Here is a 17,288-nt window from a genome sequence, read left to right as displayed (position 1 = left end):
ATCCCTCAGGGATTATATCAAATCATTATAAACCAGAAGGAACATTGGTAGAAGCTGCGATCAGTTTCCAGGTTAAAAAAACGTCATTGACAAATGAGGATAAGGGGGCAAGAGGGGAGCAGAAATCTTAACAAATGTAAAATCACAATTCTATAGAAATATTTTAAATATTCATTAGGATACGTACAATAACGCAAAGTCAAAATTGTGTCAATCCAGTTGGATGCAGTCTATTCATCAATATTGGTAAATGTATTACAAATAGAAAAAACATAGAAAAGTTGGATTTGGATCAGGTTTCGGCACAAAAGACCCCAAAGGCCGCGTTTATGCCGATACCACGAAACGATGATGAACTGAGTTCTAATAGTAAAGTAGAAAAAGCGGGATTTGTTTCTTGCCAAAGCCATTGGTGTATCACAATATAATGCTTGTTTTTCTGCGCTTAAAAACAGCCTTAACTGCAGCCACAGGATAGACCCTGGTCAGCTGTTTATTGAGCGAGTCACAAGCACACCGCAGGAAAAATAAAGATTTACAGTTTTTCGATTGTTTGCATTCACTGCTTCTATCTTTGATCGTTAACTCGGGGTAGGCGGGCCTACCCTCCCACCAGGGGGCGTTCCGAATTTCACCATTTAAATGCGGTTCTGGATGACTCTAACTGTAACGGATTCTGTGAGGCTGATATCAGCGTGGTTGATCTGCAGCAGAATGAACAGCTCAGGTAGGAACTGCATCACAGGACACACCAGCAGGCTTAGGAACCATCACGACACTGACCACAGAACCCCTGCGGGCTATTCAGAGGCGCAGACGCAGGGTTCGGCTCCTGATAGTCGGCGCTGAAACGCTGTCACTTCTATTAATAAACATTCAGTGCGAAGATTAAGTCAGAATCATGTTAAACTTCAGCATTCACTAAACTGCATTCGTTTGCTTCTTCAGTATATTTTAGTTTTTAAAAGAGGAGCTCCAAACATGATCCACTTGTTTTCCTTTTTGACAGTAAACTGCCGATGAAACTCATCAAGCCACCTGAACCTTGTTTCCTGAAGAATTTGATGCAGACGTTTGCCTTTGTAGTGGACAAAAAAGAAAGAAAAGCAGAAAGAAAGTGGACTTGGGAGGAAAATGCGAATTAACAGGATCTTTCTGTTTTGTACTTTGTGCAATTTCTTTTCTGTAATTTTACACATTTATTTCTTACAATTCCAATTCCAAAGAGTCACACTGACATATTTCTATCATTAACGTCAGCAGTGTTTCGTTATCATGTAGAAAAACTAAGAGATACTATAAGACTTGCGTGCATTTCTTTTAGATTAATGCATCTCAGCTAAATGTGTAGTTAAACTTATTTCTATTGTTGGAAAGACCAGTGGTCCGGCCGCTTAAATTTAAAATGGGGTGAGTGTGGCCCATGTTTTAAAATTAGTTTGCCATCCCTGCTTTAGACTTAACAAATAAGGACACATATGGATTGCTAAACTCTGAAAGAGAAAACAAGGTCAGATTTTCAGTAACTGATTTAAAAATAAGTTTAATCAACTCAGGTGAAGAAAGGGAGTGCAGACCTAATATAATGTGCTCAATTTAGGCATAATGAAAGTCAGGAAATAATCAGTGATGATAATAATAGTAATGCATGATAATAAATAATCTTTTGAGACAAAGACAAAGAAAGTTGAAATGTAAAGATTTAATTTGTTGTTTTGAGTCAAACAACTGGTACGGCTTCTATACTCTTTTCAAAATGCTGTGTTTGCATGAGTTATTGAAACTGTACTGAGGATATGGAAAATATTTCTGTTTTAGCGCATACACACTAGTAACAAGTATAAGGGCGTTGAAGAGATGGTGCAGAAAACAGCATCTGGTCAGAAAGAAAAATAACACTAACCTAGAATAGTTCACCATATTTATACAAAATTAAATAGCTGTAAATGGACAGATGCAAGGATATGGATGTTAACACTGTCATGTTGAGAGAGCTAATCAAGTTGTTTTACTAGTTTCAGTTTTTGGAGTCTTTTTTTCTAGATACTGACCTCATGCCTTCGTCTGTAATCCCTCATGTGTCAGGTTAACGTAATCATTGATTCTTGAGTTGCTGGAACGGGTGATGGAGTCCTTCAGAGTCTGTGACAAAATATTAAAGTCTGTCCGGGGCTTTAGGGGCTGTCTGCACACAACCATTATTACCCTTTTCAGAAATCAATGCAGTTTCTTGTCATATCAGTGTTTGTTTTTTGGAGATGTTTGTTAAAATTAAGAGATAAGAGAGAAAATGGTAAAAGAAACCTGAACTAAAAATGTTTACTCTAACACTGGAAATGGGGTTAGTATACTACCCCCATTATCATACTTGTCATACAACAAACATCTTTGAAACTCTTTATTGCATGAGGGGGTAGCAATGGATATCCTTGCATCTGTCCGTTGACAGCCGTTTTAAGTTTTAACAAATCTGGACAACTCTTTAAAATTTGTGGGGTTTATTTCTTCTGACCAGATGCAGCTTTCTGCACCATTGTAGTTATCACATTTTACTTTTACATTTTACATTTCACATTTACTTATCACATATCACAGAAGGTGAATCATTTCCTTCTAACTAAAACTGATTCTGAAGAATGATTTCACTAACTTATCTACACAAGTCGTTTTGTAGAGCAGCCATGGCAGAAACAAGAACTGTTCAACAGAGTATACCCTTCTGTGTATTTAGAATAGAATAGAATAGAATAGAATAATCCTTTAATTGTCCCACGAGGGGAAATTTGGTTTTGACAGCAGCCAGAAAGACACATATATAAACAAACAGTACACAGGACACAGAACAGAAACATACACAATTTTTTAACTTTTAATTTTTTATTTTTTTAACACAATTTAAGTCCTCTGTCTCTCTTTCTTCATTGTCAGGTTGTCTGTCTATCTCATGTCATATCACTGCAAGTCTCAGGATTGTTTTCATGCTTCATGTTCGTGTTCATGTTCATGTTTCTGGTCACCGTTTTCGCATGCGCTGAGTTCCATGTCATAGTTTTCATATTGAGTTTAGGTTATTCCAGTTTAGGTTTTGCTTTCCTTTTCCCCCCAACTCGCCTTGCCTTGTTTTCTCTTTTGGAAATCAGCCTCGAAAAAAAGGCCCGGCTTTTGTTATACCTCATTCCCTCTCCTGTGTCTGCTTTTGGGTTCACACCGCAAATACACCAGCCCACCTGGCCGTGGCTAACCATAGCGTGGGCATAATCATTTTTCATTGCACCAAACATTCTTCTGTGCAGGAACAGTCTTATTCAGCTCCAGCCATTCAATTCAATTCAGTTTTATAGCACCAAATCACAACAAAAAAAACAGAAAAAAAACAATCAGGGAACCTCCTATGAGCATGCACTTTGGCTACAGTGGTAAAGAAAAAAAACCTTTTAAATGGAAGGAATAAGAAACACTCAGTGCATTATGGGAATCCCCCAGCAGCCTAGATCTTTTGCAGCATAACTAAGGGAGGATTCAGGGTCACCTGATCCGTTTGGTTGAATTTTTTGTTTCTTGTTTTTCATTCCAGCTATGTACCCACCTGTCATGGCACCCCAAGCCAACATGTTTGTCAATGTCCCAGGCTATGAAGGCACTGTGCCAGGAGGAGGTAAGAAAAGCATATAATTCCTCACATTAATGCTGTTGCTGGTACTTGAAAATTTGTCATTGATGCAGCAGGTTTCCTGCCTCCTCCCATGCCCATGGAGCCAGTAGCCCCACCCCAACCCAGCCCTGAAAATCCCGAATGGAGGTACAACATATTATCTGTGTTTCTGAGCTGCTCACCAACCAGTAGAATATTCTGGTTTAACACAGAGTTTGTGTGTATTGTAGTATCCCCTCTCTTTCTGAGGATGAGGCTCGGGAGGCATTCAAGAAATTTGTGTCATCTCATATCTGCTACAGTGAAGATCCAGTCACTCAGGGAGTCATCACCTCCATGGAGCCATTCAACACATTTAGGGTGATTAAATGTTCCACCATCACCACCATCAGTGATGCTGCGGACTGAGTTACCTCCATATCTGCCTTTACTATCTTGATCAGTCTGTTGCAGAGCTCTGGTTTGAGATGCTTTTATCCATAGTTTTCCAAACATTTGACCAAAGGACATAATTGAATGATAATGAACTGTTGAAACATGCATAATGAATTTTTTGGTAGCACTTTCTATTACAGCTAGGTAATACAGGGGTAGTAGTAGGGTAAAAAGGGGGGAAAAGAGTGTAATAATGTGGTAATTTCCAAGCTTTTACTATGCAATTACCAAAGTAATAACCACTTAATATCTAAATAATATCATGGTAGCAAGAGTGGTTACAGTTGAGTAATATTGCTCAGAAATGTATGTAATAGGATAATGAGAACCCAAAAACTGCACATAATAATATGGAAATACAGCTCCACAATAAAGTGGAGTCACAAGGAAGAAACAAGAATGCTATAATGCAGTAATATGCGTTAAGTTATTACCCCTCAATTACCTGTGGTAGTTTCTGTGTAAAAAGCAGGAAACAGTGCTGCAAAATGCAAAACCACCTGTTTAAATTTAATAACATATTAAGAACCTATTAAAGCTAAAAAGTGTGTGATTATTATCTAAAAACAACTGTGGCAGTTTGCCTAATAAAACAGGAAATACAGCTGCAACATGCAAAAAGCATATTTAAAACACATACCTTGTAGGTTAACTAGTTAACCTGCTATTACCCCCTTATTACTGAGCTGTAATAGAAAGTGCGACCATTTTCTTCTCAAAAACTTCAGAGCTTTTAGTAAGTGTCCAGAGCTGCTGAAGTAGTAGTTTGCCAGAACTTTTCATCACATCCTCAAGATTCTTGCAAGAAGCTCAAAGAATATGGAATACCCGTTCCAAGTACTGGTTTTACCACAAAATTTGTTATGCAGTAATATGATGCCCAGTTATATGGCAACAACCCGGAAATACATTGTATGGTATAATGTGCGATACTGATTGGGTTTAACAAATTTTGTGTAGGATTTAATGGGAGAGACATTTCTTGCACATGATGCATAGAAACGTATGTTTCACTTTCACTCTGATGTGAAATATAGAGAAATTAGCACAGTAATGTTATCAACAAATCCAGTTTCTCTCAGTAAAGTCTGTTTTTTGTTCCTTAGTACCGTCTGGAGACATTCACTGAGTCCAGGTCAACTGACTGGGCCCACAAACCACATGAAGGTAAACGCACATTTTCATTTTGTTAAATCCAAATCTGATGTGGAGCCATTAAAATGGTCATTTTCATTTGTTTCCTTGAGCCACCATGTTCTGTTATTATAGAGCAAGGCTGGATGCTTTTTAATCTGATGGTAGAGTTTTGTTGTTTCCTGTTACCAAACCACATTTTTCACTTTGTTCTTGACCACACTCAAAGTTTATGGCCTTGTGAGGGATTAAAAACAATAGTGTGATACTCAGAGCCTATTATGAATCAAACTCCAGAACAACTGATTAATCAATAGTGTTTTACCTGAAAGAGTTAAACCTGGAAACACTTGCTTTGGTTTTCATAACAAATGGCTCTTTTATTGATCCTTGCATAAATCTACTGACAATGCAGTAACTTACTATACTAGTAGTTTATTGACTGCCATTTTCTGTGATCTCGTGTATTTAAAAGGTGAGCCTGCTGACTTTTACACCCAGCCCGCTCCACGACCATGGGAGGTCCAGGCCACACACCCCAAACATTTCAGTGACCACACAGAGAAGATCCGGGTGCCCTACACGTCCTCCGTCAAGGTGGCTGAATAACAAAAGCTATCTGTCAAAGTGCTGGGTTACCTGCAGTTTGGTTCTGAGCTTTAAGCTTGAAGACATATATACTTAAAGAATTTTCCAGATGAATTTTGATGGATCTTTAGTTGTCCATGAGATGGTTCTACAGCTCATCTTTTCCTGAGTTTATTGAGGCTTTAAAACCATGAACACGTGAAATTTTTTTACCTTTTGCTCATTTTTAACTTTTTTTTTTGTGTGTTTGTGTTTAGGAATGCCACACATGCCATGCAGCAGGTACTGAGCAATGCAAGGAGTGCAGTGGAAGTGGAAAAGTAAGGAAACTCTCAATAGTAAATAATAAGACATGAAAAGTCTGATCAAGGTACAATTAAAACATTTGCTTATTTGTGTGGTTGTAGAAAGCGTGCCCGATGTGTAATGGTGCGGCAAAGTCCGATCCAGCCTGCACTCACTGTAATGGCACAGGCAAAGACAGGTACTGAATGGTCACACAAACTGAAAATAAAACAGAAAAAATACCAGTTTTATGACTGTGCATATGCTGGGGATATACGATTAATTACAGTAACTAATTAGAAAAGGACAGATGCAAAATTTCCTAAAAATGTCTAAGCAAAGAAATACTGCAATAAGTAAAAGTTCAGTAATTTTTTAAAATAATAATAGAAGTAAAAATAAACAAATACCATATTTTTAAAAAATAAAGCAAAATCTGCAATGTCTGTAAGTAACCAAAAATAATGAGTTATGTGTCTGTGTGTGTTTAGGTGTACAAAGTGTGATGGTAGGGGGAAAAAGCAATGTGAAACCTGTAAAGGAAAATGTCAACTGCTGACTTACATTGAGCTAAAAGTGGAATGGTGAGTACAACAGCAGTTTCCTATATTTCAGTGGCTTTATCAGAGTCCTTGAAGATTGGGTTCTTCAGTGTCTTTTAGGAATCATCTGGAAAACTCAAATGGTCCTAGAGGAGGTTTCAGAAGTATATAAAAAGTTTTTATACATTTCAATTCATTTAACCTGTTTTTGGCAGATATCCATGAATTATTTCGGGCATTAAAATGGTCCATGGAGAAGTTTTAGAAGGCTTTGAAAAGTCAGCGGAAATTAGCAAGGTCCTGAGTTCAACTCCACCATCTGGTCAGGGAGTGTGAATGTTCTCTGTGGGTACTCGGTAGGGCCGGACCATATCATACTGTTCACGGTAATACCAGTATAATGTTGGGCAACGATAAGAAAATGAAATATCGCAATAGAATATGGGTAAAACGCGCATGCGCAGTGCCTTTGTTTTCATACGCACATGGCGGAAAAAGCATGGCGGCGACGAAGAATGAGAAGGGCGAAAGCGGATCGTTGAATAAAACAGATGAACCAGAACTGGTTTGTAAAAATGCTGCAGCATCAGTGATGTGGAACTGGGTTAGCTTTCGTCCGTCAGATACACAACAAAGCACTATTTTTGGTAGACCATGCTAGCGGGCCGTCGTTATTACCGTGTTTTTTGGAAAATATGGCACACTTAAAATCAATCCTTTGATTTGTCTGAAAGTCGACAGTGCCCCTTATAATCCTGTGTGCCTTATGTATGAATTCTGGTTGTGTTCACTGACCTCGAAACGATTTTATGTGGTACACGGCGCTCGAAAATCTGTCAAATGTTTTGGTATGACTAAGCTACGAACCCACACGGCTATCGCAGGCAGGCGCCTCGTGGAGTGATACGTACTGTGCTTCAACATAATATTACCGTATTATGTGTGTATAACCTCTTTTTAAGTTTTGTGGATATTATACATGGTTATGCCTATGATATGTCAGCCAATTTCCACTGGAAATGCCTTTTGGTTAAACTGTCAGCAACTAATAAAGTTGTGGAGTTGTAAAGTGTTTTGTCTAGTGTCAATTATATCGTCAGTTATATCGTTATCGCAAATTTTCAAATGTATATTGTGATAAATATTTTTGGTCATATCGCCCTGCTCTAGTACTCGGGCCTCCTCCCACATCCAAGGATTGGGGTTAGATTAACTGGTGATTATAAATTGCCCTTGGGTGTGAACGGTTGTCTCTCTGTGTTAACCCTGTGACAGACTAGCAGTCTGTCCAAGGTGTACCCCGCCTCTACACCTATGGTAGCCTGAATAGGCTCAAGCTCCGATGCAACCCTGATAAGAACAAGCAGAAGAGATATGATTGTGAAGGTTCTTGGTCATCCATGTCATCATAGTCTAAAGAAAAGACGTTTCACCTCTCATCTGAGATATGAGTTCTTTAGAAATAAGCGGAAGAGAATTAATGGTGGTTTGACAGATGCTTTGGTGCCCTCTAGTCAATATAGATCAAAATTACATGCTGCTAGTTTAAATTGAAAGCAGTAGAAACTGTTAATTGTTTAAAGCTTAAAATGTATTAAATCATGTAACGTTGTATTCAGCTGGGATGGGCTCCAGCGCCCCCCGCGACCCTGAAAAGGATAAGCGGAAGCGAATGGATGGATGGATGGAACGTTGTATTCATCAGAATCTACATTGTGGGCCATTTATATGGATACACCGTAATAACATGGGAATGGTTGGTGATATTAAAGTCCTGTTTGTGGCACATTAGTATATGTGAGGGGGCAAACTCCTCAAGATGGGTGGTGACCATGGTGGCCATTTGAGGTCGGCCATCTTGGATACAACTTTTGTTTTTTCAATAGGAAGAGGGCCATGTGACACATCAAACTTATTGGTAATGTCACAAGAAAAACAATGGTGTGCTTGGTTTCAACGTAACTTTATTCTTTCATCAGTTATTTACAAGTTTCTCTTTGTTCACAGCCATTGACTGTCATGGTTCTGGGTCGTTTCGACCCAGCATTTTGAATTTCTTATGTTTTGGTTTATTTTTACATTATGGATTATTTTCTTATTCTCTGGTGCTTTGATCATGATTATAAATATGTCTTATTCTTGGTGAGGGATTAGTTCTTCGGTGGTGTCTCATGTTTAATATTGTTTGAGTTCCATGTGTTATATTCTTTCTGTCTGCCTCTTAGTGTCAAGTCTGCGTCTTTGTGATTTGTTTCATGTTTCCTGTTTTATTTTGATTGTCCCAGTATGTTGTCAGTGTGTTCAGTTTTACTGCTCCCCTGTCTCATTAGTCTTATTTCTCCCAGCTGTGTCTCCCTCCTGTTGCCCATTCCCTGATTACCGCCTTGCGTATATAAGCACTGTGTTTTCCTGTGTTCTCTGTTGCGTCGTATCCTCACGTTATCTGCCAGCCAGCCAGCCAATTAATTTTTGTATTAGTTTGTACTCAGTTTAGTTTCTGTTCCATTGCTCCAGCAATAAAGCTGTGTATTTTGATTTCACGTCTGCCTCCGAGTCCTGCATTTTGGGTCCTATCTAGTGATGGGCAGATGAAGCCCCATGAAGCACTGAAGCTTTTCATCCAATTGGTTCACCCCAACGCGAAGCTTCATGAAGCTTCATTTGCTCTAGCAGGACACCTACTGGACGTAAAAATAATAGCTGGCATGAATTTGAAGAGTGTGGCATTTTGCACACAGCCTGTAAATGTCAACAACAAAAGGAGTGTGTAAAACATGTATATTGTAGTGATGGCAGTATACTGTGTATATTTATAGTGGCAGTATGGGAAATGATTATTTGGAAATGCTTGAAATGGAAATGATCATTTACTGTGAGGTGAGGTGTGGTTGGGGTGTGGACAGTGGTTGTGCTTTTGTAACGTTGAGGTATGGACAGCTACACACTGCCTGTTCACATTTTATTCTGTAAAAACTAAATTTTCACTGCTTTTATGACCTTTTTAGTGGGGAGAACATAGCTAGGATTTAATGATTTAACAAATCTTTTGAATCCTTTGTCCTCCACAATGCTAAATGGCTGGGAGTCCTCAATCACCATGCTGACCAGGTCTTCATCTATTTGAGATTGTTCTCCTGAGGAAAGACAATAAAGATAAAGCACAAATATAAATATCACATACGTAACTTATAACAGTTGTATAATATTGTTATATCATTTAGTAACATTACTGCATCCTATATTATCATTGCATTTGATGGCTCACCTGGTCTTGCTCCACAATCGGTGTCCCCCTTATTCTCATGCAAAGCTCTGTAGTGCCTAAGCATGGATAAGGTGTTGTTGTTGTTATATCCCAGCTCCCTGGCACATAGAAAACACTTCACCTTGTACAAAAGTCAAGACAGCTCAACATAAATTGTATTGCACCATCAGTATCATGAAAATACATCTTCTGTAGAAATTTACATACCTTGTTGGGAGGAATAAGATCAAAATGTTCCCACACAGGGGAGGACATCCTCCTCTTCTTAGCTGGCTCCATTCTCTCCTGACTTTCCTCACTCTCATAAACCTCCAAACGGTCTCCAAACTCTCACTAACCGCAACTCTCCATCAAACACCCACATTTTTGAATGAAGTCTGAGGGGTTTATATCGCTGTCATATCTCGCGGCAAAGTTCGAACCACGTCATGAACCAGTCACGTGGTACAGCCGGGCAGCGAGGCTTCGGACGTCATCATTTTCAGCTCCTCCCATAAATGAAGCAAGCCTCGATACGCGCTTCGCGGAAACGCCCCCTCCATTACTCGACACACGCTCCGAAGCCTCGATACAGAACGTCCCATCACTAGTCCTATCTCCCTGCCTGCCCGCACACAGCCATGACATTGACATGTCGAAGAGGTTAACACGTGAGGAGTGGATCGAAATTATGTTGATGTCTGGTGAACGCAGTTAATCGGGTCATTGCAGCAGATTTCAATGCAAGACACCCTATGAGACCCCCCATCTCCCATGCTACAGTTAGCAAACTGCTTGCTAAGTTTCGTGAAACTGGTTCAGTGTTGGATTTGCCAAAATGTGGACGCAAGAAAACTGTCACTAATGAAGAAACATCAGTGGCTGTCCTAGCTTCATTCAGCAAGAGCCCACAGCGTAGCACTCGCTGCATGTCACTGGAGAGTGGCATTAGTCAAACATCCCTTCAGCGGATATTAGCTACTCACTCATGGCATCCTTACAAACTCCAGCTACTGCACCATCTCAACGAGGATGACCCAGATCGGCGCACAGAATTTGCAGGATGCGCAAAACAAAAATTGGAACAGGACCCTCAGTTCACGCAGAAGATTTTGTTCAGTGATGAGGCAAACTTTTATGTGAATGGCGAAGTTAACAAACAAAACCACCGCTATTGGTCTGACACTAACCCACATTGGATGGATCCCTCCAAGACTGTTGGAGCAACAAGTGATGGTTTGGTGTGGTATATGGGGTACAACGATAGTGGGTCCATTCTTCATCAATGCAAATGGTAAATGGCCTGTATTTGTATAGCGCTTTACTCAGTCCCTAAGGACCCCAAAGCGCTTTACACTACATTCAGTCATTCACCCATTCACACACTGGCAATGGCAAGCTACATTGTAGCCACAGCTGCCCAGGGGCGCACTGACAGAGGCGAGGATGCAAACCTCAAGGCCACTGGATATTTGAAATTGCTACATGATGATGTGTTTCCCTCTTTATGCACTGAAGCTGGCACGTTCCCTGAGTTTTTTCAGCAAGATGGTGCACCACCACATTATGGGTGCCAGGTCCGAGCATTCCTAGATGAACAGTTTCCTGTAAAGTGGATTGGTCGTCGTGGGCCAGTTGAATGGCCCCCAAGGTCTCCCGATCTGACCCCGTTAGACTTTTCTCTTTGGGGTCATCTGAAGGCAATTGTCTATGATGTGAAGATACGAGATGTGCAGCACCTGAAACTACGGATACTGGATGCCTGTGCTGGCATTTCTCCTGCGGTGTTACTATCAGTGTGTGAAGAGTGGGAGAAGAGGGTTGCATTGACAATCCAACACAATGGGCAGCACACTGAACACATTTTATAAGTGGTCAGAAACTTGTAAATAACTCATGAACGAATAAAGTTACGTTGAAACCAAGCACACCATTGTTTTTCTTGTGACATTACCAATAAGTTTGATGTGTCACATGGCCCTCTTCCTATTGAAAAAAACAAAAGTTGTATCCAAGATGGCCGACTTCTAAATAACCACCATGGTCACCAGCCATCTTGAGGAGTTTGCCCCCTCACATATACTAATGTGCCACAAACAGGACTTTAATATCACCAACCATTCCCATGTTATTACAGTGTATCCATATAAATGGCCCACCCTGTAGAGTGTGTGTTACATCAGTATTATATATTTGATGGATACAGCATGAATATAGTTCATATCTGTGTGTTTGTGTTTAGGAAAAACCATGTGGAAGATCATCTGGTGGAGCAGAGCTGTGGTCTGAAGAGTGATAAGCTGCGCTCAGTAAAAGGGAAAGAGCTGTTCAAGAGCAGCCAGAACCTGGTAAACACACACACACACACACACACACACACACACACACACACACACACACACACACACACAATGTAGCTTCACTTTGAATCCTAATACCAAAATTTCATACAAAAAACTACATCTCAGTAGTTTCACACAGTAGTTTGGAATGTTATATTCTATGTTTGAAATGTTGAAATAATCTCCATAAATTAAACATAAAGCCACTGCAGGAACTCACCTCAGGCAGGTGTAGTTGAGATAAATGTAAAGGAAAGGTTGGGGAGAAGGAAAACACATTGCTGGGGTTAGCGGTGTGAATATTGTGAATTAAACTCTTGCTTCTCTCAGGTCTACCCACTGCTTGGGTTTAAACCGCAAGCAGTCTCTCAGGCTTCTGAGCGTCTGATCAAAGAACATCAAACTAAGTATGGCAAAACCTCCAGGATTCTGCAGCAGGTAGGCCGACACACAGCTCAAGAGAGAAATTAGGAACAATCTTCTCCAGTAGTGGAGGGAAAGAAAACAGCTATCCTTGTTCCATCAGCAGCTAATTCTAGTTGAAATATAATTGATTCGAGCTGAAATTCCATTATTTGTAGTTGAAGCAGCAAGGAAAACGTGCAAAGTTTACTTTAGAGTTTTGAGTCTATAGGCTATAGTGTAGTCACCCCCAGTGGCCAGCCTGTGCTGGTGTGCCTGTGTTAATCTGCAATTTATTGCTTTGCTCTGCAAATTATTTAACTTAACTGATTCCTCAGTTAGTCAATAGAAAAATCAATAGACTGTTCAATTACTAAAGTTATCAACTGCTACAGAAGCTCGAGGGATAAGGTGACCTATAAAGATAACTAAAGCCATCTTGAATGATTTGATGGTGGTTGAAGAGTTAGCTGTTACATAAACACTCAAAAGGGGAATTAATTGTTGGAATTTTTGTTAAAGAAAAGGACATAAAGGTTTGAAGTCAATGCTAAGCTAAAGTATTCTGACTCAAGCTGACCCCCTCTGATGCTGTTGAAAGTTTTCCTTTAATATGAATCCCCATCTCTCTCTCTTTCAGAGGCAGGCAGTCGAGCTGATCCCCATCACTCAGGTGAACTACAAGTGGAAAGACAAGAGCTACGTCTACTACGTGTACGGCAACGAGCGCAAAGCCAGTGCTGATGACTACCCAGAGACCTGCTGCTGCGTCATCCTGTAGACCACAGGTGTCTGGTGTCCTGCAAGTTTTAGTGAGTCCTTGATCCAACACAGCTGATTTAAAGGCTAAATTACCTCTTCAACATGTGTTGAAGTTCTCCAGAGGTCTGGTAATGAACTAATCATTTGATTCAGGTGTGTTGACCCAGGGTGAGATCTAAAACCTGCAGGACACTGACCCTCGAGGCCTGGAGTTTGACACCCCTGCTGTAGACTGACAAATGTACACAGCTGAAAGCAATTAAACATGTACTCATTCTTCTCTTTTTTTAACATCAGTCTTCCTTCTTCCATATATCATGAGGATTTCATTTATTAGGGTAAGAAAAGCAAACCATACCTGTGTTTAAAAAAATAACAGTATCTAGTATTCTGTTCAACATTTTCTTAAAATAAAAATAAATAAATAAAATAAAAAATAAAAACACTATACTGTGGAGGTATCAAAGGATGACACGAGAGATCCCAATATTTTACTCCAATTTTAATCTCGGCTTCTCACAACTGAACACTCAAGGTGCCAAAAACCAAACCCTCTCACTTCCGAGTCATCACACGTTTCTTGACACGGTAGAGCCATTTGTGTATCGCAACCAATTTAACACAGCGCTTGTTGTTCTGTGCCTAAAAACTGCGTCATATTGAAAAATTCATTAAAAATCATGCTTGACAATTGACATGACTTTCTCAATGGATTCCTCTTTTTTGGAAACCTGGGCTAAATTTGTGTGCATCTCATTCCACTGCATAAATCTAGAGAAGAATATTTCTGGTCAAATTCAGCATGCTCAATGGAATATAACACTACATAAAATTTTTATTAAAAATCATCTCTGATCGTTGACATGAAATTGTCAGTTGAATACTTCTCTGGGTTACCTTCTCTACATGTGTGCCAACTTTCATCACAAAATGCTGCAAGATTCCAGCGAATATTTCTACTCAAATTCAACAAGGTTATTTTAATCAACAAAAATTACAAAATAAAATAATTTTTGATAGTTGACAGGAAATTCTCCACAAATTCTTCTTCCCTGCAACTCACACTACATGTCTGCAAAGTTTCACCTCCAGCCACTGCAACTCTTTTTTTTTTTTGCCTTTATTGGGCTTAAAGGCAAAAACCACTTTCCTTGGTGGTGTTGATCCCCCCAATTCTGGAAGTCTGGATTGGCTGTCTGTTTAAAAAGTCCTAAACCCTGATCCTATCAGTCAGTGCAGAGCTTAGATGAAGCCGATGTGTGAGGGGACTTTCCCAGTTGTAACTGCCTCAAAAGCCCAATAGGGCTACTTCCTCTGATACACACCAAAGTGTGAGTAGACTTGCAGGCCCAGCAGCTCCCCTGTAGCTCAGTGCCTTGGACAACTGAGCCCTACGAATCTTTTAGTTTTAAAGGGTTGTAGTAAGAACACGTCACACATTTTTATGGTTTTATAACATTAGAATCCTATTTTACAATTTCTTTGTGAATTTGGGGTATTGTGATTCATTGTATTTTTGAGCATGATAGTTTCCTTTAGGGTTTATTATAGCCTCTGTCTCTGTTTATATTGGAGTGTTTATTTATGTCAGGGGTGGGAGAACTCCAGGCCTCAAGGGCCGGTGTCCTGCAGGTTTTAAATGTGTCCTTGATCCAACACAACTGATTTAAATGACTAAGTTACTTCCTAAACATGTCTTGAAGTGCTCCAGAGGACTTAATGAAATAATCATTTGATTCAGGTGTGTTGACCCAGTGTCATATCTAAAACCTGCAGGACATCAGCCCTTGAGGCCTGGAGTTCCCCACCCCTGGTTTATGTAATATCTAGTTATCTTCCTTTGTGATAACTTTCTGTTTCTAAGTCATGTCCCTGTGTCTGCTTTCTCCAAATGATATTCTGTTTTTCCCATTTAGTTGTGCCCTTTCTTCTCATTCAGCTATATCTCCTTTCCTGTTTTCAGCATGTCTGTGTGTTTTTGTTAGTTTCTCTTAGCTGTTGATATAATACGGACTCTATTATTAAATGAAAAGAACAAATTAGAATACACCACTGAAACGTTCTGCTGATGTTTTTAAAGTTTCCATGTTACCAGGCTGTAGAGGGCTCTGAATATTTAAACCGTTTCAGATCCATTACACTCACAGTCTTATGTTAAAATTTCAAAGGACAGCATTATATTTTTGATATTAAAAGTAACTCTGGGCCTCTGTGGAGTGTGCAGATGATCTCATCACTGTCCAAAAATGAATAAAAAAAAAAAAACATAAGGAGTGCCGAATCCTTCAATAATACAGACTATTAGCGTAACAGGTGTGTAGCATCGCTAACTAGCTAGCAACAAGCCTCCAACACAGTGCGTATGCTAGCGGCTAATCTAGCAAACAAATTAACTGCTACACACCTGTTACTCTATTAGTCTAATACTCTAATGTTCTTTGATTTTATCATTTAAGACTGTGAGTGTAATGGATTTTAAACGGTTTAAATATTCAGAGCCGTCTACTGTGTATGTGTAAACTTTAAAAACAGCAGCAGGTTTCAGTAGTGTAGTCTAATTATAGAATCCATATTGTATCAACAGCTACATTCATCCTGGGGAGAAACTAATGAGGGAGACCATAAGGACTAAGCTGGGTTTCCTGGGTCCAGAGGTTTGGAGAAACTTTTTCCCATTCTTTCATCACAGCTGTCCTGTGCCAGATGTTCTGTTGACCCACTGAGAGACTTCAATTAAGAAACACCAGGAAGACTGAAGCTCATGGCATTGATCAAGCAGGACTCATGATCTCCACCAGCAGTTCTCTCAGAGCTCCACCGCAGGCCCACCCCAGAAGATGGATACACCCAGCATTTTATGAACTCTTTGATGGAGACCTTTGGTTTGTGTAATGTTATAAATACTCGGATACTCCCCAGTGGGTCCGGGCTTTTACATAAAGATATTATATTCAGTCCTGTAGAACGTTACACATTTAAAAATATATTATCCTCTCTGGGTACTCTAGTATGAATAACTCTGAATTACTTTATGGTGAATAACACACTATCTGCAAAAAACTGTGAAAGAATTCCAGATCACAAGTTTGTAGTTCGACATACAAGTGGTGACCTTTGACCTTCATCAGGTTTTATTTAATCATGTCAGAGAAAATCAAATATGTTCTTCATGTAGCTGAGTACATCAAGTGTTTAAAACGGAAGCTGTGCAGGTCTGAGATCAGCAGCTCTCTGAAACACCAAACCGGTCCTGTTAATGCTGATATATATAGTGACACAGTTACAGGGGTGAGTAATCCTTTTGACTTTTTGTCTTTAACTTTAAAACAGCTGCAGCTTTCACTGACAGCACATGTGGTACTTTAACCTTTGTACTGTTTTCATCAGTTAATTTTGCAGTTAACATGTGAACATGCTGGATGATCTGTCTGCTGTCACTGGTTGGTGCTGAGGTCTGAATCTGAGGGCAGCTCCTGTAATCACAACGAGAACAGAATCATCACAAACTGAAATATAAAGTTTATTTCTCAAAGTTCTGCACAGGAGCTGAAGCAGAATGCAGCCTGTTGCATTTACAGTATAATGCTTGTAATAAAAGTACACTAACGGTAATTAGTGACTGAGCAACCTGGGGCGTTTCTCTTGATTTCTTTAGTCAGGGTAAATTCATTCACCTGCACGGATTAGCTAAACGAACTTTTCAAAACAAGTTTCCCCGACAACCGAGTGCTCATCTTAGCTAGCTAGGTCTCAGGACCTAGCTAAGGACGGTATTAATGGATTAGCTTATAAACACGTTTAACTTACCGAAAAAGTGCACCGGGGCCTCGGGTCCTTTTGTCGGGTAGTCCAGTTTACTGAAGAACACCTCAGGCTGTCCATGGCGTTATTTTTCTGCCACT

The 17,288-nt window shown here is 39.8% G+C and overlaps 1 protein-coding gene across 7 annotated transcripts; it reads left to right on the top strand.

Annotated features, from left to right (window-relative positions):
• The first annotated feature begins 672 nt into the window (after positions 1 to 672).
• Positions 673 to 16,102, top strand: LOC308402146 (protein SSUH2 homolog). Of its 7 annotated transcripts, XM_080890777.1 has the most exons (14): positions 683 to 727; positions 1,010 to 1,162; positions 3,575 to 3,655; positions 3,724 to 3,799; positions 3,883 to 4,012; positions 5,194 to 5,254; positions 5,697 to 5,818; positions 6,067 to 6,129; positions 6,217 to 6,293; positions 6,586 to 6,678; positions 12,123 to 12,228; positions 12,553 to 12,660; positions 13,265 to 13,436; positions 15,971 to 16,102. In XM_080890777.1, exons 2-13 carry the CDS (start codon positions 1,135 to 1,137, stop codon positions 13,403 to 13,405), a joined length of 1,086 nt encoding a protein of 361 aa, XP_080746903.1. In that variant the 5' UTR covers positions 683 to 727; positions 1,010 to 1,134; the 3' UTR covers positions 13,406 to 13,436; positions 15,971 to 16,102. The 7 variants fall into 7 exon arrangements, with proteins under 7 accessions (XP_080746906.1, XP_080746905.1, XP_080746903.1 ...); XM_080890778.1 differs by lacking the exon at positions 15,971 to 16,102 and having other exon boundaries at positions 3,727 to 3,799; positions 13,265 to 13,677; XM_080890776.1 differs by lacking the exon at positions 15,971 to 16,102 and having other exon boundaries at positions 13,265 to 13,677.
• Positions 16,103 to 17,288: the final 1,186 nt, after the last annotated feature.

The sequence above is a fragment of the Rhamphochromis sp. 'chilingali' genome (genome assembly GCF_963969265.1).
Source record: "Rhamphochromis sp. 'chilingali' genome assembly, chromosome: 9".
In the NCBI taxonomy this organism is placed as follows: Eukaryota; Metazoa; Chordata; class Actinopteri; order Cichliformes; family Cichlidae; genus Rhamphochromis; species Rhamphochromis sp. 'chilingali'.
This window is presented reverse-complemented; position numbering and strand designations above follow the sequence as displayed.